This window comes from Ursus arctos, unplaced genomic scaffold, assembly GCF_023065955.2.
Source record: "Ursus arctos isolate Adak ecotype North America unplaced genomic scaffold, UrsArc2.0 scaffold_11, whole genome shotgun sequence".
NCBI lineage: Eukaryota > Metazoa > Chordata > Mammalia > Carnivora > Ursidae > Ursus > Ursus arctos.
This window is the reverse complement of record NW_026622775.1, coordinates 1,954,612-1,982,260: the sequence shown is the minus strand read 5'-3', so window position 1 is coordinate 1,982,260 and position 27,649 is coordinate 1,954,612. Positions and strand designations below refer to the sequence as shown.

The 27,649-nt window shown below is 38.4% G+C and overlaps 1 protein-coding gene across 1 annotated transcript in view; it reads right to left on the bottom strand.

The window, feature by feature from the left end:
- The window catches only part of ARHGEF38 (Rho guanine nucleotide exchange factor 38), a 118,558-nt gene that overhangs the window by 75,939 nt on the left and 14,970 nt on the right, over positions 1-27,649 (bottom strand). Inside the window, exon 2 of the mRNA XM_026499115.3 lies at positions 10,053-10,237. Within this exon, the coding sequence (XP_026354900.1) occupies positions 10,053-10,237 (185 nt within the window). The remainder of the gene's footprint in view (positions 1-10,052; positions 10,238-27,649) is intronic.

Sequence of the window (27,649 nt, the reverse complement as noted above, 5' to 3'; positions counted from 1 at the left end):
GAGGGATTTAGTTGGCTTTTCCCTACATTTGTTTTGTAATCTAGAAGGACTTCTGGTATTCCAAGTATAGCATGAGAAAGAGCCAAGACACACAGGAAATTATTATTATATTTTAAAGATTTTATTTATTTATTTATTTGAGAAACAGAGAGAGAGAGAGAGCATGCATGAACAGGAAGAGGGGCTGTGGGAGAGGGGCAGAAGGGAAGGGAGAGAGAGGGGATCTCCAGCCCACTCCGTGCTGAGTGTGGAGCCTGACATGGGGCTCAATCTCATGATCCTGAGATCAGCACCTGAGCTAAAACCAAGAGTCAAATGCTCAACCGACTGTGTCACCCAGGTGCCCTGATACACAGGAAATTCTTATATGCTATAGAGTTTCTTCTAAACGACCTAATGTATGTTCTTATGCTAAAAATGTAGTCTCTATCTTTCTGAAACCACAATAAAAAGAGAATTAATTGAAAAGTTTTACAGAAATCAAAGTAAAGAGTCAGAGGAAAAGATTTTGTTCTTATATATATAATTTTACACATTTATTTAAAAGGATCATGTGTTTAAAGAGAGAAAGGAAGAGAGAGAAAGGACATTATATTTTTAATTAAACTTTTAATTTTTAAATATGATTGTAGATTTATATGCATTAAAAAATAATACAGAGGGATCCTGTGTCCCCTTTGCCCAGTTTCCCCAATTGTAATATCTTGCAAAAGTATAGTACATGTGCATTGGATTTTGATGTGATATGGTAGAACATACTATGAATGGATTTTTGTGGCTATTTGCATAAATGAGACATGTTTATGAGAAATTAGCATCTTGATTCCACTTAGTTCAGGGCAATTTTTATGAAGGAAGCAGAGTTTTAGAAAGTAGTTGACTTTAAGAAATTTATGGTCAGTGTGCCAAGGTGATATATTTTTGAGGCCCAGAATACAATCTGAAAACTTTGGAAGTTAACAGAGACATGAAAAGTAGCTGGGTGATTATATGAGGCCAGAATTAACCTAATACCCAAACCAGACAATGATAATACAGGAAAAGAAAACTGTGGACCAATATCTCTCATGAATATAGATATAAAAATCCTCCACAAAATATTAATGAATTGAATCCAGCAATGTATATGAAGAATTATACATCAAGATTGGGATTTATTCCAGATATACAAGGCTGGTTCAACATTCAAAAATCAGTTAATGTTATCCACCACATCAACAAATTTAAAAAGAAAAATTACATGATACAGAAAAAGCATTTGACAAAACCCGATATCCATTTATGATAATAACTCTCAATAACTAGGAATAGAGAAGAATTTCTTCAACTTGATAAAGAACTTCAACAAAAACCCTGCAGCTAATATCATGCTTAATGATGAGAAACTTGGAGCATTCTCAGGAAGATCAGGTACAAGGCAAGAATGTCTCCTCTTACCACTCCTTTTCAACACTGTACTGGAGTTCTAGCTAATGCAATATGACAAGAAAGAAATTAAAAAGTACACAGATTGAGCAGGAAGACATAAAACTGTCTTTGCTCACAGACGACATGATTGTAGAAAATACAAAAGAACCCACAAAAAAACCCTCCTGGAATTTACAAATGATTTCAACAAGTTTACAGAATATATGATTAGTATGCAAAAGTCAATAGCTTTTTTGTATACTAGCAATGAACAAGTGGAATTTGAAGTTAAAAACACAATACCATTTACATTAGCACTCCAAAATTGAAATACTTAGATATAAATCTATCAAAATATATACAGGACATATACAAGGGAACTATGAAACTCTGATGAACAAAATTAAAGAACTAAATAAATGGAGAGATATTTCAAGTTTATGTGTAGGAAGACTCATATTGTCAAGATGTCAGATCTTACCAGCTTGATCTATAGATTCGCAATCCTAATCAAAATCCCAGCAAGTTGTTTTGTGGATATTGACAAACTAATTCTAAAGTTTATATGGAGGAGCAAAAGACCCAGAATAGCCAACTCAATTCTGAAAGAGAAGAACAAAGTTGGAAGACTGAAAGTACCTGACTTCAAGACTTACTATTAATCTGCAGTAATCAAGACAGTGTAGTATTGGCAAAAGAAAAGGCAAATAGATCAATGGAACAGAAAAGAGAGCTCAGAAATACACCCACACAAATGTAGTCAACCACTATTTGACAAAGGAGTAAAGGCATATAATGGAGCAAGCTAATCTTAAAAAATGATGCTGGAACAACTGGACATCTACATGTAAAAAAAATGGATCTAAATGCAGACCTTATGCCCTTCACCAAAACTGACTTAGAGTGGATCACAGACCTAAATGTAAAATACACAACTATAAAAATACCTAGAAGATAAAATAAAAGAAGACCTAGATGACTTAGGGTACGGTGATGACTTTTTAGACACACCACCAAAGGCATAATCCATGAAAGAAAGAATTGATAAGTTGGACTTTGTTAAGCTTAAATAATTCTGTTCTGTGAAGGACAACATCAAGAGAATGAGCAGACAGGCCTCAGAGGGGGAGGGATTATTTACAAAAGACATATATGATAAAGGACAGTTATTCAAATCATAAAAAGAACCCTGAAAACTCAACAGTAAGAAAAGAAACAACCTAATTTTAAAATGGGCCAAAGAACTTAATGGATACCTCAATATAAAGGATATAGAGATAGCAAATAAGCATATGAAATGATGTTCCACATCATGTCATCAGAAAAATGCAAATTAAAACAACCATGAGATATCACTACATATGTATTTGAATGGCCAAAATCCAGCCCACTCACAACACCAAATGCAGAAGGTGTAAAGCAACAGGAACCCTATTCATTGCTGGTAGGAATGCAAAATGAAGCAGTCATTTTGGAAGATAGTTTGGTAAGTTTTTGTAAAACTAAATATATTCTTATCATATAATGCAGGAATTGTGCCCCTTGGTTTTTAGCCAAATGAAGTGAAAATTTGTCCATACAAAAACCAGCTGTCTATAGGTGTCAAGACAGGCACCAGGGATGTCCAACTAGAAACCTCCAAAGAGAGCAGGAGATGGAAGACTAGGTGATTTTCAGAACAGGTGCTGAAACTACAATCCCCTTTATATAGAACAGCAATGCGTTCACTCTGGTGAGGAGGGCACCATTAAAATCACAGCAAACTCCAAAGCGATATAAAAACCATTTACCAAACTAAAATGTAGTGACTATAGCTTCAATTCATAGGACGTAAACTGGGCCATGGCCAATATTACAGTATTCGAACAGTATTTTCATTGTTATACCGCATTTATGCCCCTCCTCCTAGTCTTTCTGAGATGCTTTTATCTTGCTTGGGGGCTTGGCAAGCCTTCCTCTTACATAAGCTTCTGTAACAGGGCTGATCCCATAGTTTAAACTACAGCAACTTCACTCGGGTGGGAGGCAGAGCAGGAAGCTGAATGCCTTGGGTTCTGTGATCCCTTCCCTTTCCTGCCCCTTTGAGAAAAAAAAGGGCAAGTTCTAATTCCCCGTCTTTCATGATTCCCTATATTAGGACTTGCCTCCTCCTCTTCGGACCCTGGGAGAGAAGTACAGTAGTGTGTTAGTACAGCATCCTATGTCGCATATGTCCTACAGGACAGTTGGGGGACATGGTGTAGTCCCTGCTGTCACGACACTGAACACCCCACTGCTAACCTAGACCTGCATGATAACACTGTTGGCGCCATTTTCCAACTGAGGGTTCTGCATGCAGAGAGCATTGATATTGTTTTCCTCAAATTTATGGTCTCCCAATAAATAAAAGAAAACATTTTCCTTTTAAATTAATATTTGTTATCTGTGGTTAAAAAGAAAACATGTCAATATACTTTTTAGGGAGAAGAGATTCCATAATGGCATATAGGGTATAAGTCCAATTTCACAAAATATTTGGGTATGTCTGTACATGCTTAGTCAATAAATAAACATATTTACAGTACTCACTTCTAAGTGATAGAGCTATGGGTGATTATTTTCCTCTATATATTCTGTCTGATAAAAATTCTTTTCAAAATTACTGCTATGAAAAAAATTACTGCTATACAGAGTACCCATATTTTAACAGAAAATCCCAATTGAACTCTTAGCAACACAAAATTATAGATTATTTTTGCCCTTTTTTTCTGAAAACACAAAATTTCATAATTCACACAGTTAGATTATATGAGAAAATCCAAAATAAATAGAATATCATATAAATAAAAATCTAAATGTGCATTCAAACATATACACTTATATGAATAGAATATCCTTGGAAGGTTAAAAGAAGCTAGTAATGGTCTCCTTCTAGAGAAGGAAATTGAGTAACTATAAGATACTATCATGTTTTAAAATTTTTGGTACCTGTGTATTATGTAAATTTTTAAAATTAAAGAAATAATTAAAAACAAAGAAAAATAAAAACACATGTTTAGATTCCTCCAACTACTCTTTTCAGTCACTTTTTGTCCCTTCCTTACACACAAAACTCTTTTCCATTGTTAGATTAGTTTGCTCTGGTTTTGGTTTATTTTGACTTATTGCCAAAAATGTACAATCTCGCCTATTGCCATGTTTGGATAATAAATAACTAGAACCTGTTTTCCCACTAAATGTTTCAACACTGAATGTTGTCGGTAATTTTTGCCTTCTTTGCAAAACCTCTCACAATGCTGCTATTAAGGAAGAGGTAACTGCTGAGTTTGATCCAGATTTCAGTTAGGTGAAGTTTGTTTATAGAAAAGCCTTGAAATTACGATTAAGATTTGTAACCGTGATTGTCACAGAATAGTTGCCCATTCGAGGGCCTGGTCTAGACACTCACTAGTACCCTGATTCATTCATGCAAGCTCACTCGGATAGCCTAGTGCTTTTGTTAGTTTTCGACTTCCTCCTTCCAATTTTAACTTCCAGACACTACCTTGTTTCTTCTGGGACTGAAAGGACATGAATCAGAAGTGTCGAGAGAAGGCTTGCAGGCAGTACAATAGAGCAAAGGTGGTCTTTTCGGCAATGGAGGCAAAGATGGTCTCAACAAGAGAAAAGACGAGAAACAGATGACTTCCTGGAGTCTCTTCAGACTAACTTGTACATGTACAATATTTACTTACGTTGCCTCAGGTTTAGCTAAGCATGGTTTGCAGATTGTTCCCATGGTTATATAAACACTGTATGTGTTAATTTATAAATTTTGACACTAAATGATGACAGGTGGCTTGTGTGCAGAGACCGTGGTATTTAAACAGAAGGGAAGTAAGGACAAGAAGGAGCTAATGAACATTGAAAAGGTGGTAAGGTTAATAAACTCATGGCATAAATTAACTACCTCAGCACGCATAAATGTTTCATCTGGATTCCTAAGCATCTATTTACTTAGTCAAGGTCAGAAGTATTAAAAAGAGAGGGAAAGGTGGATTGGATAGGAGAACTCTGAGAAACCTCTGAATAACTACTATTTCAACATGAGTGGAGAGGACAAGTAGACCAGTAGACTGAAACCAAATTCCACAAGGAGGCAGCCAGAGAGCACTGAGAAGTGCCAGATGTGAAAAATCAACAAGCTATAAGCCATCTGAATAGAATAACAAGGGAAATAGTTACAAGTGTGAGAACGGTAATTCAGAGTATTGAGAATAAAAGTTAAACATGCCAGACAAACTACATGTCACCATGGAAGAAATGTTTTACTTTACACAGTCTGAAACACCAATTCTGAGAATCGCTCAAAAGAGTTACATAGGAAGCAAAAAGTAAGCAAAACAACAAAAGCAAAAACACAAACAACGATCAGAGTGCGTATATGAGATTATAGGTCAGCAATGGCATGTATATTGGTGGGGCCAGTTTAACTCACCGATGTGGTAGACGGTTTAAAATTGAGAACATTTGCGTACTGAATAAACTTCTTATTCCATTTGGTACAAAAATGTGCTCTTTAGAAAGCATGCATGATGTGGGGGAGGGGCAGAGGGAGAGGGAGAGAGAGAATCTTAAGCAGGTTCCACGCCCAGCACGGAGCCAACACAGGGCTCCATCTCATGACACTGAGATCATGACCTGAGCTGGAATCAAAAGTCAGGTGCTTAACTGATGGAGCCACCCAGGTGCCCCATACTGTCTTTTTTAATATTGATCATTAACTCATCACAAGGACAGACTTTTGATAAATTATGCTAGTTTTGAAATGTCTTAGTTACATATGGTTTTATATATATTAAATATTTCACATCCAACTTAAGCAGGGAAAGAGAATACAGACAATTCTTTTAGAGTCAAGAGAGTTTTTGCTTTTTTAAGATAACAGGTAATGGTGATGAGAGTGACCCAATAGGGAGGGTAAAATCAATATACAGGAGGAAGAAAGGACACTGGCAGGAATGAAATCCTTGAAGAAACCTGAGGGGACAGAATCCACGGCATTAGCAGAGAAGTTGCCCTTAATTAGAAGCAGACCGTTAGCCAGGCTACATGGGTAGAGGTGCAGGTAGGTTGGTAGGTGTGGTGTTGGGAGAGTGCATCTTCTTATTGTGCCTATTTTCTCAATGAAATGATGAGAAAGGACCTTAGCCCTGATGGCCTCCAAAACTTGTCAGGGAGAGGGAACCAGTGGGAGTGGGGTAGAAGACAGGACGTGGGGGTTAGAGACTATGGACTCTGGGAAGCAAACTGAGGGCTTCAGAGGGGAGGGGGGGAGGGGGATGGGCTAGCCTGGTGATGGGTAGTAAGGAGGGCACGTATTGCATGGAGCACTGGGTGTTATACGCAAACAGTGAATCAGGGAACACTACATCAGAAACTAATGATGTACTGTATGGTGAATAACATAACATAATAAAAAAATTTTTTTAAAAAGTCTGAAATTCTGATTTTGAGGGGAGTGAAGAAACGGAATGACAGCTCTAGGGGATGGTGCCTGGAGTGAGGGGTTGAGATGGAGTTGAATGAAAGATGTTAGGATTCGAGCAAGTCAGGGAACTGGTGGAGAGGTCTGGAGGTTGCACGGACCATTTATCTGATTATTGAAATCACCTGACATTGATGTCGGACCTGGAGAGAGGGAGAAGGTATGGAGCAGTAGGCTAGGTTCTAAATTTTTCAGAAAATAGGAGTCACTGGTAAAACCTCACCGTAAAGGAGGGTAGGTCGTGGTCGAGTCTGGAGTCTGATGCTATGTGCATTTAAAATTAATATTTTCATAAGTATGTAAATAAACATTTTATTAATAACCATTAATATCCACCAGAACAGGGTTACATCAGACACAACTAGTTTGTATTAAATGAAAAACACCAAAAATATTTTTATATATTTAGCAATGCAGAGAGCAACTTTCTATCATGACCATTAATGTTATTCCTAATCTTACAGGATGAATAAGAAATTTCCAGATTCAGAAACTGGCCAGTTACCTTCCAACTTGAGAACTGTGAAAAGATTGATTAAGAATACCAGTGAAGCCTCTGGAACAGGACCTGACCAATAGTAAGTACGTATTGAAAGTCATGAGGGAGTAAAACTAAAAGTGAAGGAAAAATTCCAAGTCTGCTTTGCCACTTTTCTTTATACATTGTCTTAAACCAAAACCAAATCCAACTTTTATATCCAAGGTCACCTTGATCTACACTGGTTTTCCCTAATTTGTAGGCCAGATATTTTTTCTAGTATTTCTTAGAGGAGTCTTGTGTTAACATAAACTCTTCTTCTGGATATTGTAAGTCCTGGGGGAAAGATGTAATGATTGAAGTTGGGACAACTGACTGACAATATTTTTTTATAATTATGGGGTATGCATTAAGATGCCAAACTCAGAATCCATAAAGATAAATATATTTGATCACTTAAACATGGCAAAATCAAATGAATAAATCTTAAACAAGGTTTAACTTTTTAACCTTAAACAACATTATTTTTAAAAATTTTTTATTTAAATTCAATTTGGTTAACATGTAGTGTATTACTAGTTTCACTTTGGTTAACATATAGTGTATTACTAGTTTCAATTTGGTTAACATATAGTGTATTACTAATTTCAGTTTGGTTAACATATAGTGTATTACTAGTTTCAGTTTGGTTAACATATAGTGTATTACTAGTTTCAGTTTGGTTAACATATAGTGTATTACTAGTTTCAGTTTGGTTAACATATAGTGTATTACTAGTTTCAGTTTGGTTAACATATAGTGTATTACTAGTTTCAGTTTGGTTAACATATAGTGTATTACTAGTAGAGTTTAGTGAGTCATCAGTTGCATATAACACGTAGTGCTCATCACATCACGTGCCCTCCTTAATGCTCATCACCCAGTTATCCACTTCCTCCCCTCCAGCAACCCTCAGTTTGTTCCCTGTAGTTAAGAGTCTCTTATGGTTTGTCTCCCTCTCTATTTTTATCTTATTAGAAGGCAAAAGATAAACTGAGAAAATTAGTTGTAACGTGTGGGATGAAAAAAGAATATCCCTAATATATAAAGAGGTTTTGTTAAACAGTAAGAAAAAGACAAACCGCATTTTTAAAAAAGGGCAAGAGACATGAATATGAATAGGGATTAAAGAGAATAGAAATGGCTAATGAATGTATAAAAAGGTATTTTGACTTCTCAATCACTGTTAATGAGAATGACAATTAGAATGGTATCGACTTTTTGGTTGTCAGCTGTCATTTTTATCAAAATCCTTAAGATGTATGCCCTTTGATCTAGCAATTCCACTCCTAGGGATTTATTCTAAGGAGATGAGGTGACAATACCCAAAACAATAAGAATGTCTCAGCATCAGTAACAGTAGAAAAACGTTTGTAAGTATCAGTAGTCACAAAAAGAAACATCCACTAGATTGCTGAGTGAAACGAGTATGTTATAAAACAGCATGTGTAGTTTTGATTACATTTATGTAAAAATATATGTTCAAAATATATATGGGTTTGTGCACATGTGTGTGTATGTAAATGTCCCAATGGATGCCTGAAAGGACATTTCCCAAAAATCTGAATGGTGATTATCTTTAAGCAGTGGAATTCTGATCATCTTTACTTTCTAGTTTATGCTTTTGTATATTGTTTCAATTGCGTATGAGGACTGTTTACCACACTAGTGAATAGGTTATCACTCTTCAGGGTCATTGCTCTTGTTCTCCCCTCAGCCTGGAACACCTTTTACCCCTTTCAGTTCTTGGCTGTAATATCCCCCGTTGGAAGAGTCTGCGTTTACTACCGTATTTGAAATAGAAACATCACCCCCTGTGTCCATGCTCCATCCCTCGTCCCCACTTCGGTTTTCTCTGCTATACTTGCCATCATCTAATATGTTTTAAGTTATATTTGTTTGTTAATTTATTATCTTCTGACTCTTCCTCTCTCCCACGAAAAAGTAAACCCAATAAGGGCAGGACTTTGTTTTGTACTGAATGTAGCCCCAGAGCTGGGAACAGTGCCAGTTACAATATCAGGTACTTAATACATGCACATACATTTGAATCAAATATCCTTGTACCTGTACTCGAATTCCGCAAGAAATTCTCTGAAAAGGCCTTGATTAAAAAGGAGGAGAATGATTAACTTATGAACACTTCAAGTGTTACCTTACGTTCAGGTTAATTTCTATGTTGAATTTTACTTGGCTAAATAATCTTAAGTTTAATTGAGCTCTCAGTGTAAGGGGGGAAACATATTTTTTCTTCCAAGTCCTTGATCATCTTTGAATAAATTAAGTGCTTTGTTCCTAAACTGCTGAAAACAAGTTGCTCACAGTTCCATAAGAATCCAGGAAAGAACACATAGAAGAAATTTCGAAGTGGCAGAAACTGTGAACTTCCTTTTCGCCATATTCTGGAATACAGTTTTCTTGGCCAAATGGAGGGACTCTGGGTGTCCCTCTGCTGACACAGGAAATATGAATCTGATGCTACTTCCATCACCCCAAACCTGGGACTCAAGGAAAAGGTCCCATCCCTCCACCCTCACTGTGGCAGATATCACTACTTGGATGATTTGATTTCATGGTGTTGGTGATCTTATTTAGGGCGAGGACCCTCTGAGTTGCATTTACCTGTTTATTTCTCAAGGGCTGAACCACTTCCCTAATGCACAGCTCGAGATCATTGAGGTAGTCTTTTTCCGTCTGTATCAGCTCCTTGATGATTTTTGAACGTTTTGCCATCATTCTCTGCATCTGATGCTCTTCCTGAGTTAGGGTCTCAGTGGCAGAACCCCCGGCCTGTGGAGTCATCTTTTCTGTTAAATAAAAACATGTATGTACAAATGAGACATTCTGTTGCAGTTTCTTGTTCCATCATTACTACAGTTCCATTGTTACAAACACTGTGGGATTGCTATTAGCAAGGAAAAAGGCATAGAGTGTCTTCAGAGTATGTTCTTTTTTTTTTTTTTAAAGATTTTATTTATCTATTTGACAGAGATAGAGACAGCCAGCGAGAGAGGGAACACAAGCAGGGGGAGTGGGAGAGGAAGAAGCAGGCTCATAGCGGAGGAGCCTGATGTGGGGCTCGATCCCAGATCGCCAGGATCACGCCCTGAGCCGAAGGCAGACGCTTAAGGACTGCGCCACCCAGGCGCCCCTTCAGAGTATGTTCTTAGGAAGAAATGTGTACTAGTTTGCCCTAAGGCTGGAATCCTATGAAACTACAAGGGACATGAGAATAGATACTCCTGGCAAGTCAGTTGAATGACACTTGATTTTCGTGGCTTGTCTTTAAACTATCCCATTGTTACTATATTAAGCTATAAACCTGCTCTTCAGGCTGGAGATAAAATGTATTAAAATCAGTTCAGAACTTCTGGATAAATTTGCTTTTAAATCAAGGGATGATTTTTAATTAGTAAGTGGAAGGCCTTCCCATTTTGCCCCTATTATTAAAAACAGTTGCCCTTCTTCACTCATATGTGGAACATCAGAAACAGCACAGAGGATCGTAGGGGAAGGGAGGGAAAATTGAATGGGAAGTCATCAGAGACAGAGTAAAACCATGAGAGACTCTTAATTGTAGGAAACAAACTGAGGGTTGCTGGAGGGGAGGTGGGTGGGGGATGGGGTAACCGGGTGATGAGCATTAAGGAGGGTATGTGATGTAATGAGTATTGGCTGTTACACGCAACTGATGAATTATCGAACACTACACCTGGAACTAATGATGTACAAAAGTTGACTAATTGAATTTAAATTAAAAAAAAATAATTGCCCCTCATTCTCAGTGAGTAATATGAAAGCTTCCATGAAATGGAAAACAATTGCACGTGTGGGATTTTTATTTCAGCTCACGATCCGAATCCATGAGGAGTGAGGAAGTGTCGACTAGGATACACGTCAACTAGGATTTTTCATGGCCCATCTTCAATATCATGCATATCTTGTTATTTCAAAATTCTTGAACTGCCAAATGGAAATTTTCAATTTAAAAAAATCACAGTGCTGAGGAGATTTTGAGATAAATGGGAAGCCTCACATACAGCCAAGGTTTTATGTAAAGCATAATGTGAAAAAGCTAAATGTCTTCAAGAATGAGCTTCCCACAGCAATGTAAAATTTTGGAAGCCACAGACTAGGTCTCAGATGAAATCAGAGCAGTGATAGATAGTAGGGCAGTGTCCGTGTGTGCGTTTAAATGAATTTTCTTCAAGCTTGAAGTCATCACAAACTTCATATTCATCTTAGTGTCTCCCGTCGCAGAAGTAATTATATTTCCTCTAAAGCTAATGTGATTCTAGTAACTGATACGTGAGACATCTTCAGTGCTGACACAACCTCCTGACAATGTAGAGCTTTATAAAAGGGCTTATAAAGAGTCTGTATGGGAAAAAAAAAAAGTACACAGGTCACATGTATGGAAATGGAAATAAAGGGAGGATATTCTCTTGGCTGACTCCAGAAACAAGGCTACGACAACTGGAGAATCATTATAGTAGAGGGTTCAATGTCATGGCTCAACGTAAAGAGACTGCTCCTAGAGTGTGGAGAGACACTTCAGAAGTAATGAGCTCTTCTCTCTCCCTGGCCCCCTCATCCCAGGAGCTCAGGCAGAGGCTCCATAATCCCACATGTATGGAGGATGCTGTGAAGATGTTTCCAGTGTTAGTTTGGAAGGTGCCCTGGATGGGTCTTTAAGCAGTCCTGACTTGCAGGTGAATGTGCTTACAGACCGTTTGCCCAGTAATTATTCTTCCTTCATCAGGAAAGAAGATGTGTGTGACAAATGGCATCTGAGAGCACAGAGTTTTACAAGGCTTGGGACATTTGGTGCCAAAGAAATAATTTACATAAGTCCTGTAAGAAGAGAAAATCTACAAGGAGAGAGAAGGAATGCATGAGGTGGTCTGAAGCTTTCATACCTTGAGTTATGTTATGAGAATTTTTGGAGGCTTGCTAATATTTTTATTGGAAAACAGAAGAAGCCTAACTCTTAGCACCCCAAATTTGAAAGGAGAAGTACAGTAAGGCGTCTTTCCTATGAATTATTTTGGCTCTAAAAGAGGAAGGCAGGTCTCTGAGGAGGAGAGATGTAGTGAGAAGGTTGTCTACACAACTTGACCTTTGTGAGCCTCCTTGACAGGGCAGAGGGGGCAGCGATGGGGGTTCTTTTCTCCTGGGATATATGAATTAGCTCATAGAAAGAAACCTCACTAGTAGAGAGCTAACCAACCAGTTCGGATAGTATCCAGCTATTACCTAACACCTTGAAAATAAAAGGGACCCTGTTGAGAAACTGTTTTGACTGATTTCTGCTTTTCCAAGTTCTAAACCTTTTGTGCCTTATAAAATAATCTACACAATGATTTGGGGGCCTACCAAGGAGAAAGGAGTCTTTCCTAAGCGTTGGCAAAGAAATATCCCTAAAATACATTCTCAGCTTCCTTTTACTTCTGAATTCCAGGACTCAATTTTATATCAATTCAACCTATTTCATAGATTTTCCAGTTAACTGCACTTTAAATGTCCAACATCAGATTTTATCGATTAAAAAACTGCTTAGATTTTCTAAAGTGGCTTCACAACTTGTTCAGAACAAGTTAGGGGCCCCAGTGGTGGAAATGAAGTGTCAGTCAAGATATTCATCCTCAGGAACTTCCCCCTTCAGGTATAAAAATCTTCGCAGAGAATTTGAAGTTGAGCAACCTTATGAGATACCTTTGTTTGCTCTTTCGACTCAAGTTTATTGCAGAAACAAAGGCCTGGCTTGCATCATTTCATGGTCCGATCTCTAAACGCTTTCTATATTTGCCTTTCTTAAACCAACAAACTCTCCACAATGCACTGTAGGCACAAGTTTTATTTTTATAAGATACTTCTCTACCTTTAAAACTTGCATCTTTTAGTTATACTATGTTTTATAAAACTATTTGTAACACATGACTATTACCAACGTAGATCACCCAAATCAGCAGTCAGCTATAATAACCTTTTCTTTCTAGGTACAGCAACAGAGGAGCTAAGTAATTAGGAAAGAAGGAAAAATAAAGCTTTAGAAATGAATATTTTCTAGCAGTTAGCAAAAACTGCGAGACTATGTCAGAAGTAAAGTGAGACAGGCCCAAAGGCTATTTAGATGGTTTTAATCAAAATATGCCACTGAGGGGGCGCCTGGGTGGCTCAGTCAGTTAAGCACCTGCCTTTGGCTCAGGTCATGATCCTGGGGTCCTGAGATCAAGCCCCACGTCAGGCTCCCTGCTCAGTGGGGAGCTTCCCCTCCCAACCCCTGCTCACGCTCTCTCTCTCTCAAATAAATAAATAAAATTAAAAAAAAAAATACGTCGCTGTGCATGCAAACGGTTGCGTGTAAATGGCATGCCTTTCCTATCCTCTATTTCTTTCACCCTCAAGCTTCATTTTTCTGGCAGTGGTCATCAATTGTCACTATTCTAGCCACAGATTTCATTGGTAACATATGTGGAAATTCCTGACAGAGAAAGTTTATATAAAAAGGAGGTGGCTGCAGTTTGGGGAAAGAATAATCAGACTTGGTATCAGCTCTGCCACTCTTAGCAACAAGAATATAGCGGACAAGTTAGTTATTCTCATGGCGGCTCAGCTTCCTCATCTGTAGAATAGGAATGAAAACCATCATAGCTCCTTGGGCTCTTCAAAACAACCTAAGTATTAGTTATTTCTATAGACATGGGAATGCTAGGTTTCATTTCTCTACACTCTCTACATTCTCTACATTTCTCTACACTCTCTCATTTCTCTACACTCTCTACATTCTCTACACAGACTTTTCCACCACCTTGGGCAAACAACTATCCCATTGTCTTATACTTATCAACTTGCCAAGAAAAAGGCACGATTCTGAGGTATAGGGACAGCCATGTTGAGACAAGAGAGGAAGTAGAGAAAAAATAAGGGTGCTGTTCTTGGGGCAAAGTGAGAATCAAACTAGGGTTTGGAAACCTGAGCAACTTCCCTGGATTGGGTGTATGTATGGGGAGAACCTTGGTTTTTAGGGAGATGAAAAGGAACCCAAAGGTAGGAACATAGTTGGGGATGTCTGAAGACAATCTGCAGTGATAGCCCAAGCATTGAGTTCATGTACGCCCTTTCTGCTTTGTTGCTGTTGCTACTGTCACTGCTGCTTTAGGGAGGATTTTATGTTTTTAATTTTGTAAAGGTTGTATTTATTTATTTGAGAGAGAGAGTATGAGCCAGGGGAGGGGCAGAGAAAGAGGCAGAGGGAGAAGCAGATTCCCCACTGAGCATAGAGCCCAATGTGGGGCTCGATCCCAGGACCCTGAGATCATGACCTGAGCCAAAGGCAGACACTTGTCTGATTGAGCCACCCAGATGCCCCTTTGGGATGGATTTTAAAGAGAGGTAATTGGTTTATTTCTTTGTATGATAAAATAATACATATTGTAGGGATTAAGTGCCCAGACTATGGACTAGACTTTCTGGGTTTAAACTGCACCTCTAATATTTATTAGATCTGTGGCCTTGGGCAGTTATTCAACTCTTTTTCTGTCAACTTCCTTATCTGTAAATTAAGGGTAACATTAATAAAACCATATAAAGTGATTATGAAGATAAAATGAATTAATGTTTGCTCGATACAACAGTGCCTGGCAATATTCAATATAGTAGATATTGTGTATATGTTTGCTATAATTATTAAATGTAATCCCCATTTATTATCTGTAATATAATTTTCACTGTATTATTAGCTATATTCCTGTTTAGGGTATAACTTTCCTCAAATATTTCCATGTACATACAAACATACATACAGCAGATAGTTTTGCTTTTTTCGGTTTTTGTTTTGTACTAATAGACTCATATGGATATTCTTTGGCAAATTGCCTTTTCAACTGTAACAGTTTTTAGTGGCTATCTTTTTTTAAGATACACACACACACACACACACACACACACATCTTTAGTCTTTATAATAGCAGAATACTTGTCAGGCACTGCCATAGCTAATCTCCTATTTGTCTTTCATAAATTGAACCCTGAATAGATAAAAATGCTTACTTGTTAGATTCTTTTTCAATTTATGGTGTACTTATGGCCGATGAGATGTAAGCAGAAATCTCTGAGAGGGGTTCTTAGGACTTGGCACAAGGAAAAGTTGGCTGGGCTACCTTTCCTTTCATCCTGTACACCTCATGGTTCTTGCCTTCTTTTTCCTGTCTGGGATGTGGATGTGAGTCCCAAAGGTGCAGTAGCTATGCTGGGACCATGGCGTGATCACCACGGGGGTTAAGACCTATGCACAATGGATGATGGTGTGGAAAGATATGAAGAGTCTTCCTACTCCTAGGCTTTTTGCCTGCGGTACATAAATTTCTATGTGCTAAGGCATATTTTTCTATTGCTTTTAGGAAAGTGACTTCCTATCTGATAGGGATTTCTTATCTTGAAATATGAGTGCTGTAAGTAACGTAACCTAAAATACAAAACCGGCCTAATAGGGTAGGAAGGATATTAGGAAGACATTTTGCCATCTGGAGAGTGGGTAATCATCACTATTCAACCGCAAAATATTTGGTAAATCTATCTCTCTGCATACCAAGGCATGTAATTAGAGGAAAAAGTAGAAAAAAGTAATATGTTGGCATGTACTGATTATTTCTTGCTATTTTTGGCATAATTGTACAAATGAGATATGAACTCAGACCACAGCTAGTCAATCTATAAGGAGAGATAGAAGAAAACAAAAAACCTAAAGAAGATATTCTGCTGGTGGTCTATAATCTAAATAGGCTGAGAGTGCCAGTTGCATTGAAAATGCCAACTACTTCCATCCTCAAAGTGAAGCCCAAGAGATAGCTTTAGCAGGTGATGAAACTGGTGCCCCAGGCCTTCCTCTTTCACAGAGTTCTTTGCCATTCCAGAGAAGGAAAGCACACCAGCCCATATAAAGTTGAGGGTGGTACCTGAAAGACTACTAATGGCCGTTAGGCTAAGGGCATTCTACTAACACCAAATCCTGCCTACTTGAGTCCCAGCCATTTGTCTGACTGCTAATCTCCCTGCCATTCTCTCTGAATCTTGCTAATCTCCTGTTGTACTTCTGCTTGGAGAGACCTCTGGGCTTTGGAAAACATCGCTGGATATTAGCGGACCTGACTTACCCTTCTGCTATTGATATGCTTTCTCCTGGTTTCTATAATCTGGATTCTTGCCCATTGTAGTAGACAGGGTAATGGTCCCCCAAGGGAGGTCCACATTCTAATCCTCAGAACCTGTAAATGACAGGTTACCTTCCATGGTAAAGGGGACTTTGTGGATGTGATTAAGTTTACAGAACCTGAGATGGAGAGATATCTTGCATTTTCTGTGTGGACCCAATCCAACCACCTTATTTCTTAAAAGCAGAAGAGAACACAAGAGAAGTTAAAGTGAAAGGGACTTGACCCACCATTGCTAGTTTTGAAGATGGAGGAGGGGGCCTAAGAGCCGAGGAATACAGGTGGCCTTTGGAAGCTGAGAACAACTTTTGGCTGATAGCCAGCAAAGAAATAGGTACCAACAATCTGAAAGAGTGGGGGATGGATTTTCCCCTCAAACCTCTAGAAAGGAGTGCAACTCTACCCACACCTTGATCTCAGCCTGTGAGACTCTAAGTCACTTTCGACTCGGCCACTCTGGACTTTTGACTGAAGGAAACTGTGAGATAATGCATTCGTGTTATTTTAAGCCATTAAATTTGTGGTGATTTGTTATGGCCACAATAGGAAACTAATATCCCCACATATGCTAATCCCTAAAAGATCATGTTGCCCGGGTTTAGACTGCCCTTTTTAAGAACACTGAACTACATGCTTGTAAGACCCCTTCCACCTTTTAGTGTTCCTCAGCAAATCTTCCCAGACTACCAGTTCAAGTTTGCCTGTGCTTTATAACCCAACACAAGGAGTTCGTCACTTGGTGAGCTTAACTCATAAGACCTGACCAAGGTTGCTTTCAAGAAGGGAGAGTTTTCTACTTGCAGCAAGCAAGGAGATCACTGAGGATAGCTCCCAAAGCACTGTCTCCCCGAACAGCAGGCTTAGCTTGGTTCTATTGAGTTGTTCTCCTCTTGTGGTTACAAGGAAGCAGAGCTCCTTTTTTCATCTTGCGCCAGGAAGCTCAGCAAGTTGCTATTTTCACCTTGCCATCTCCTGCTGCAGCTTTTTCAGGATGTTCTGCAAATGTAACTGAACCAACAGGGTTAAGGCAGTAGGTTCAAAATTTTCCATGGCAGGAAAAATAACTGCTGCTCTTGCTGACAGCTTAAGCTTCGCTAACGAAACAAACACAGGATTGTCTGTTGGATGTTTTCCTTCAATCTACTTTTTAGCCTTTGTTCAGTGTTTTGGTTTCTAATATGGGCCAGAAAAATCACACTTGGAAGGTGGGTGTAGGGTTGGACAAAAGTTTTCAATGACATAAACATTAAAAATAAGCTAATGAAGAGAAGAAATAGAAGATTATGGAAGAAAGGCAGGCTATGCCATTTCACAGATCACAAAAAGGCAATCCCAGCTTGCCCAATGGAGATTCAGAGACTTTGGAAAATGCCAGATAAAACACTTAAGGATTCATTTAAAATTAAGTTTAAAAATTCTTTTAAAAATTAAATTTAAAATTCATTTAAAAATAATGGATAAGCCTTCAAAAATGTGTAAGAAATCTTCTGAGGGCAGGAGCAAACTTTAAGCATAGTCCTGGGGGTTCAGCAAGGCTAAAACCACCAGATCACCTGGAGGCATCTACAGATGCTGGTGGACTAGGAAGATAACTTGTATGTCAGTGATGAAGAGGCAGGACATGTGGAACTGGGATCTGGGCAACGTCTCTGAACAGCACGGAGCCTGATTAGAGAAACAGCGTATAGTCAGGAGCAGAAAAGAGACACACTCAGGAAAAGGTGAACTAGTACAAATAATCCTCAAAGGGAGAGACCTCAATAGAAATCATCTGTCTCAGCCATGGTTCTGGTGGTGATTGGAAAAAAAAAAAAAGCAGGATGGGCAGGATTCCCCACTAACTTGGGGACACTGGTCGGCTCTCATCTGAATTTGGGGTTTGGATTCACTGAATATTTAATAATAATTAAGAGCCTATTATGAGCCTCAAAGTGTCATAGGGCCTGGGATACAGCAGTTTAAAAAACACTAAAAAACAAATCCCTTTCCTCATGGAGCTTAAATTCTCGTTATTTAGTATACGAATTTATTTAGTGTACTAAAAGGTGGTAAGTGGTATGGAGAAAAGCAAGGCAACGAGGGCTGCTAAGAAGTGCTCAGAAGGGTTGCAATTTCATTTTATTTTTTATTTCTTTAAAGATTTTATTTATTTATTTATTTATTTGAGAGAGAGAGCATGAGCAGGGTGGAGGGGCAGAGGGAGACGGAGAAGTAGACTTCCCACTAAGCAGGCAGCCTGATGTGGGGCTTGATACCAAGACTCTGAGATCATGACCTTGGCTGATGGCAGACACTTAACTGACTGAGCCACCCAGAAACCCAAAAGTTATGCAATTTTAAATAAGATAGTGGGGGAAGGTCTCAAGTGAAGTGGGTTTAAAAGGTGAGAGACAGTCATGCAGTTATCTTGGGTATGTAGTTTTCAGCAGAGCAACCAGCCAGTGGGGAATTTTCAGATGAGGGTGTGTATGGCCTGTTCAAGGATCAGGAAGGAGGCCAGTGTGGCTGAAGTAGGCTGGACAGGTGGGTTGGGTGGTAGAGGGAGAGGAGGTAAGCAAATTGGAGGGGTGGGCAGCTTGGCAGAGACTGTGGTGCTTAGTATTTTAAACATTTAAACGTCTTCCTAGTGTTGCAAAACAGATAAAAGTATTGACAAAATGTAGATGCTTTCAATTAAGCATGCATGTTAAAATTTTAAGACCATCCATTAAAATCATGGAAACAGGGGCGCCTGGGTGGCTCAGTTGTTAAGCGTCTGCCTTCGGCTCAGGGCGTGATCCTGGCGTTATGGGATCGAGCCCCACATCAGGCTCCTCCGCTGGGAGCCTGCTTCTTCCTCTCCCACTCCTCCTGCTTGGGTTCCCTCTCTCGCTGTCTCTCTCTCTGTCGAATGAATAAATAAAATCTTTAAAAAAAAAAATCACGGAAACAGCATGTAAATTTTCAAAACCCATAGATGCAAAAATGTAATGAGAAAAAAAAAGCAATTCAAAAGAAGAAAAGAGAAAACAGAAAGAAAGGAACAAATACAAGATAGTAGAGCCAAATATATGAGTAATCGTAGTGAATCAAACAACCAGAATAACAAATTGGGTTTAAAAAAAAAACAAAACCATGCAGCTATGTGTTGTTTACAAGAGAGAGAAAATAAACACAGAGAGTATGAAAGTTAAAGTAAAAAAAGTTACAAACCCATACTAATTAAAAGAAAGATGGTGAAGCTCTTTGTATATCTGACAAAATAAACTTGAAGGCAAAAATAAAAGTGAGCACTATATAATGATGAATTGTTCTTCCTGATTGTATCTTCCTGACATGAACATTTTAATTTTGTGTGTACTGAATAACACGGTTTCAAAACGTGATGCATGAGGTAAAAGAGTTGCACAAAGAGTTTGACAGATCGTCTGTAGTAATGGCTTCATAAACACATTTCAGTAACAGGCCAGTTAGGATAGAAAAAAATGTGTGCTCAATAATTAGAGATTTCACATTCTTTTTTTTTAACTTAAGCTCAATTAATTAACATATAATGTATTATTTGTTTCAGGGGTACACATTCTTTTTAAGGACATACACAGACTTTATGAAAATATACCATATGCTAGGCCATAAATTTCAAAGACTCAGTACTTAAGAACCATGACCACAATAAAGCAATTACGTTAGAAATAAATAACCAAAAAAAAATTTAAGTCCTATTTGTTTTGGAATTAAATAAAAAGCTCCTAAGTAACTGATGGGCCATAGAAGAAAATCATAAAAATAAATAGAAGATATTTATTTCAAAAGACAAGAAAAATATTACATGCATGTGTAATGTAGCTAAAGCATTGATGGAGAAAATGTGTAGCCTTAAATTCATGTAAAAGAAAAGGAGCAAGACTGTAAATGAATGATTTAAGAATCTAAATAAGAACTTAAAAGGGGGGGAGAATATAGTAAATCAAAAGAAAATACAAGAAAGAAAATTAAGAACAAAACAATGAAACTGAATAAACTTCAACTCAGGTCTCACCTAATTTCCACAGATATTTTGCAAGGAATATGAGATCACAAGCAAAAAAATCCTAAAACACACAAAGAAACAAGATACTATGAGTCAGATACAGGGGGAGAAAATAGCACAGTTATACCCACAAAGCTTAAGATATTGGAGTTATTAGAGATGCATTTTTAAAAAGCATTTTTAATAGGTCTAAAGAAACAAAAAATGGTTTGAAATTATAAGCAAAAAACAGGAAAGCTATAAAAATGACCAAGTACTCATTGCAATGAGCACTGGGTATTATACAGAAACAATGAAGCACGGAACACTACAACAAAAACTAATGCAGTACTGTATGGTGACTAGCATAACAATAATTAAAAAAAAAACTTCAAAAAAATAAGCAAGTAGATTTTAAAAGAGTGAAATGTAATTATGAAAAATAAAATTCATAATGAAAGTTTTAAAACTCAGTGGAACAAAAACCTCAATGAAAGGGTAAAATATTAAATTATACAAAACAGAATTAATGAATCAAGCCAAAGATGTTATAGAGAATATAACAGAGAGAGGTGATGTGATGTACAATATGTAACACAGCAAAGGGGGCGCTGAGAATTGAACGGGAGCGTCTAACAAACGCTTAACTGGAGTTTCACAGAGTAAAATAGAGAATGTAAGGGAGAGGCAATAACTGAAGTACCAATTGCTAAGGACTTTTCAGAATTTTTAAAAGACATTAATTCTTGGAATCAGAAATTACAATGAATTCTAAATAAGGTAGAACAAATCAGAAAATTATACCTACACGTAGTGTTTGAAACTTCAATGCAATGAGAATGAATAGAAGATCTTAAGAACAGGCAGTAAAAAAGGACACATACCTAAAGAGGGATAACGATTAGACTCATGGCGGCCTTCACAACAGCAATGACAGAGCCAGAGGATAGTTGAATAATACCTTCAAAGGGCTGAGAGAAACAAACTGACAGCCTAGAACTATATGCTTAGCAAACGTTTCTCAAAAATGATGGTAAATAAACATATTTCAGAAAAACAAGATCTTAGTTTGCCACCAAAATGTCCTCATTAAAAATAATTCTAAAAGATGTACCTTGCTCAGAGAACAAAGGGTCCCAAATGAAAGCTTGAAATGTAGAAAAGAGTAGGATGGAAATGAAGAGGGGAATAGGCATCATATGGAAGATTAATCTAAGAAGGACCCCTAAACTGGTGGAGAGAAATAAACAAATATAAAGTGTAACCCTTGAAACTGACAAAATTTTCTAGTCCTAAGATATTAAATTGCTTTTCACATCAAAAGGGAAACACATAAAGAGGAGCACACCTAAACATACTCCGGAGAAATTTCTAAACTGCAAGGATAAAGAGAAACTCTTACACGCTTCTTGGATGAAACATTAGGAAGAGACTAGGACTTGAATTAAATCTCTTATGTGAACCATAAGATGCTGGAAGACGTTGCAATAATGTGTAAAGAGTTCTGAGAGAAAAAGACTTTGATCTTGGCCCCCTCGTTATTTCTATTTTAGGGCAAAAGACCATTGATTTCAAGTAAAGGAGAACTTGGAAAGTAGCCACGCTTGTCATCACTCCGAAAATGGTACCTCAGTAAGAATTCCAGTTAAATAAAAATAGGAACCAAACATCTCAGGAGAGTAGAAGACAAGATACGAAAGAAGCCATTGTAGAGACCTCCTCTCTCCAAACTCCTGATGAAAACATTCAGCATATAAAAAGATCCTGCTTGGAAGTTTAGAAATCTCAGCTAAAAACTGTGGAAGCAGCCGAGATGCCCTTCAACAGAGGAATGGTTAAAGAGGATGTGGTCCACATATACAATGGAATATTACTCAACCGTCAGAAAGAGCGATTACCCAGCATTTGCGTCAACATGGATGGGACTGGAGGAGATTATGCTAAGTGAAATAAGTCAAGCAGAGAAAGACAATTATCATACGGTTTCACTCATTTATGGAACATAAATAGCAAGGAGATCGGTAGGAGAAGGAAGGGAAGAATGAAGGGGGGTAAACAGAAGGGAATGAACCACGAGAGACTTTGGACTCTGGGAAACAAACTGAGGGATTCAGAGGGGAGGGAGTTGGGTAACTGGGATAGGCCAGTGATGGCTATTAAGGAGGGCACGTATTGCATGGAGCACTGGGTGTTACCCGCAAACAATGAATCATAAAACACTACATCAAAAACTAAGGATGTACTGTGTGGTGACTAACATAACATAATAAAAAATTAAAAAAAAAAAAGAAATCTCAGCTGAGAGCTCTCTGGAAGGAGCAGGGACAGGCAAATATTCACTGTTGGGCCTAGAGAAAAACCAAGGGCTTGGAGGGGCTTAGAGCAAAGACCAGACACCCGCTATTCCTCCCCAAGAGGGTCTGATGTAACTCCAGGCTGGGAGACAAAGGTGAGTAACCAGAGCCTGTATTTTACTGAGACAGAACAAACGCAAGAATAAAATAGAACTTCATTTAAGTATGAATGTAATGAAAGAGTAAAGCGCATGCAGATAGAACAGACAGATATACGGGAGGCCTTCTGAGTATATCAAAAATTTCCCCCCAAATCTAATATTTATTATAGTAATTGGGAAAAAAAGAAAGGAAAAAAGTTTCGATGTCAGAAGCAAGTCATGTTTCAAAATTCACAATGGTTTTGATTTGGGTTTGGAATGCAAGGCAACTCAAAAAAAAAGACTTTCTTTAAAAAAAAAAAAGGCCTTACGAAAGTTTTAAAAATCACATAGAAAGGAAAGCTTATAAAAACGAGGAGTTGAAGCATAAATAGAGTAAATAGGATAACTGAATACATCTTTGTTCCAAATATGATCCTGGTGATGGAATGACCTTCATAGTTAATTATATCCTTGTATCGCGCAGGCTGCCGGGCTGTGCGGCACACATGACGAATGTCCTCTAGCTGGGCTGCTTCTCTCATGCATCACATGTACGCTGCATCACATTTCCCGGCAAAAATGTTATTTCAAGGTAATGTGTATAATAAAAATGTTCTCTTGGTGTCACAACAATATTATTTCTCCTCTGACAGTATTGTTAGAATACTACATTGATTAATACTTACCTGCCAATTCAGATAGGAACATATGTTGTGGATAAAAATAGTCATGCATCCCTTCTCACTCTTATAAAATATAAAGACTAAAGTGACTTCTTGGTGGAATTAACATAAAACATCAAAAATATGACTTGAGAAGCAGCAGCTGCTCTTAAGACTCTTTTTTTCTCAGTGATTTTAATAATAATGTTTTCCTCTTGCAGAAGGACATATTTTTGTCTATTTTTTTTATTTTGATAACATGTACATAACACAAAATTTACCATGTTAACCATTTTTAAGAGTCTAGTTCGGCAGCATTATGTCCATTCACGTTGTTGTGCAACCATCACCATCATCCACCTCCAGAACTTTCTCATCTTCCCAGACTGCACACTCATTAAACACCAGCTCCCCATTTTCTCCTCCCTCCAGCCTCTGGCGACCACCGCTCTCCTCTTTGCCTCTATGAATTTGGCTACTCTCCGTGCCTCATGTAAGTGGGTTATTGCACTTAGCGTAATGTTTTCAAGTTTCCTCTGTGTTGTAGCAAATGTCAGAATTTTCTTCCTTTTTAAGGCTGAATAATGTTCCATTAGATGTACATAGAGTAGGCGGAAGTGCTGGGGTTTGAACCAAATGTGCTTAGCGCTGAAGCCTGGGCTCCCCATCCTCTGCCACCTGACCGCTTATGTTGAGATCAAGGTGCATTGTGTGATGTGTGGTGGAATGGTGCTGGACGGGCAGACATACAGTTCAGTACTGACCCTGCCATCCACCAGCTTGAGTGACCTTGGCCAAGTCAGTGGGCCTCACAAAATTGCTTCATCTGCAGTAGTGATGGTATGGTAATGGTAATACGGGCTAACATTGTTTTGAGTATTCACTTTGTACTAAATATTGAGCTTGTCTTGTATTAGCTCTTCAACCCTCACAGAAACACTACAAGGTAGATTTTTCAGTTCCCTTCCTCTTATTTACACATGAGGAAGCTGAAACACACAGAGGGAAACGCCCAAGCTCACACCACAGTAAGTGGCTTCAAACCTGAGCCGGTCTGGCTCCTAAACCTGCATTTTAACCACTACTTACTGCTGGGCAGTTGTGAGAATTGAGATAAAGCATCCAAATTGCTTAACTCAGTGTCTGACACACTGAAACCTCTCAAAAAACACCAGTCATTATTTTTATGACCATGATTTACTTGCCATTTTTCTATATCTGGTTCTGAGTGGCTGCACCTGCTTTTCCTCTTTTTTTTTTTTTTTTTTTCCTCTTGGAAATGTTCCAGAGGTGGGAGGGGAGATTAAACATCCATCAGGAAATTCCCTTCCTTTGCTCTGGACCTGCTCTCGGAAAAAGCACAATATGGCAAGGATTTCGACACAGTTCAGGACCAGACCAAACGTGCCCTCTCATTACCTAGGCTGAATTCAAATGAGGTGGGGATATAGCCCTCGCATGATGCTTGGCATAATACAGACCCTCGGATTTTAAAAATCAGATTCTTTCCCATTTACCCTGAAGCTAAATCATCAATGCAAATGATTGTTTCTGAGAAATTCGCTGAAAATGGTGTGCTTCTCAGGAAAGTTGAAAGAGCAAGAAGATGACTAAAATAAGATATATGTCCTGCTAAAATACACAAGTTGTTACTCTTAAAACCCTAGGTGCTTATTTATTTGGATTAAGGTTCCTAGCTGATATTATTTATCGATGACTAGAAATAAATAATCATGGATTTTGATTTCTATAATTAAAATCTTACTTATCTCTTAATAAAGAGGAGTTGGAGCTAATATTTTCATATACCAAGTTTAGGGTTGTCCCCAAACACTTAACACCAGCCCTCACCTGCCTCCCTTACCCCCAAGACCAGACTAGGCAGGCACTCATACACCATCCAACGCTTATTCGCTGAGCAACCTGCTAAGTCACATGACTATGGAGAACACAAGGATAAGATGATGAAATATGAGAGTAAGAGTATGTGTGTTTCCATGAAACTGCTTTAATGCTTTGAAATGATTTGATAAAGTTACATTGCCAAAATATTGCTGCTATATTAGGAGTTGAATGTGACAACTGTAAAAGATTTAAGAGAAAACTAGCCTAGAAAGATTGCGCAAACAAATCACATTGTAATTTTAAAAACCAATATTTAAAAACTTGTGTACAAATATGATCACAATAAACTGTGCCCTGTACTGAGTGTAGCACAGTCTAGAGTCAGGCCTGCCAGAGAAGTGGCACAAATGAAATCAGAAAGGAAAGGACGAAAGGAAAGTGTCCTGAGCAAAGGGAGTAGTATGTCCAAAGGCTAGCAGCAAAAGAAGATTTGAAAAAAGCTTAGCGTGACTGAAGGGAAAACATCAGAGAATGTGATGAGGCGATGAGTCTAGAAAATTTATCAGGAGACAGATCTCAAAGGTCTAATTAAGGAATCTGGAATTTCTAATTCTCCTGATTCTAAGATCAGATTCTCTTTGCAAGATCATTTTGGCCTCAGTAGAACCAGATTTTGGGGAAGAGGGTGGGGAGCAAGGCTGAAGGCAGGGGGTCAGTGAAGTGGTCTTGAACCTAGACAGGTCTAGCTGTGGGGGAGAGATGGAGGCAGTTACACTTAGTCTGGTTGCCAGAAGGGTAGAGAGGATTGAAGAGATGAAGAGAAATTTAGGAGGTAAACCAGGTGCACAATCAGTGTATGGGGCAAAGGAGAAGAAAAGTCAAAGCTGACTTTCAGATTTCTGACTGTTAACAGGGTAACGATAGCATTTAAAGAAATAGGGAAAAATGGGGGAAAGCAGGTAGGGGAGACAAGGTGATAAAGTCTATCCAGTTCTATCTCATTATATAGAAAAGGGAACTAATTTCTGAAGAAGAAAGTCTTTTATCTTAAGTACCAGAGTCATAAATTGAGTTCAGATCTTCTGACTGTCACCCCCTCCTGGCCAGCCCCCTTCCTCCCCATACAGTGTAAACACCACCCATAATTCTATCTAGGGTTTTATTCCAGACAGATCATTACCAACCCCCCAGATATGATTATGGATGTTCTTTCATCCCTCTCTGTACCATATTTCATGTCAGCCCCCATAAACCAAAAAAACCTTGGCTTAGCACTGCATTGAACCCTACTGACTTAAGTTTCACACAGTAAAATCTTTTATCAGTTTCAATGGAAATCTGACCCACAGGAAGATGAATAGAGCAGGCCTTCTGTGAAATAGGTTGAAAATAATTGCATGTCAGGCAGGTTTTGGAGAGGAGCCAGTGAAGTATTAAGCGAAAACGTGAAAGAGCAGACCCTCCACTGCTCAGAATTTGAAAGCTCAAACATTGGGGCAGGGAAATATTTTATTCTCATTTGGAGGGCATGTGATTTATTTCCACTGACCGCTAATTGCTACAGAAAGCAAAGGAGTGGGTTTCTAAAAGGAATGAAACAAAGCTTACCTGGCTTGAAAAATACTTAAGTGGCATTGGTTTGAATTTACAGGCTCCTCAGTGAGCAGCGCCACGTAGCCAGAACAATTAGGAACTAAATAAATGGGTACTTCCTGGAACTGTCTTTGTACAAAGTCTTTAGCAGGAGAAGATGAGTGAAAGAGGACAAATTTTAAGCCCTGAATAGAAAGGGAACTTTACTTGTAAAGTCTTCACTGTATTCAATTTTTCTGTTGTAATTGTTCTGTTGTTGAAAATGCAGAATTTTGGCTTGATGAGAAATATTGGTTTTATCCACTTGTGCCCTGAATTGTTCCAGATCAGTAGTTCTCAACCAGCAGTTTTGCTCCTCTCCCCCCATCCCTCACCCCCAGAGAGATTTGGCACTATCTGGAGTCATTTCTGGCTGCCGCAGTTGGGGGGATAGTCGGGATGTGACCGGCTTCTGGTGGGTAGAGGTAAAGGGTGCTGCTAAT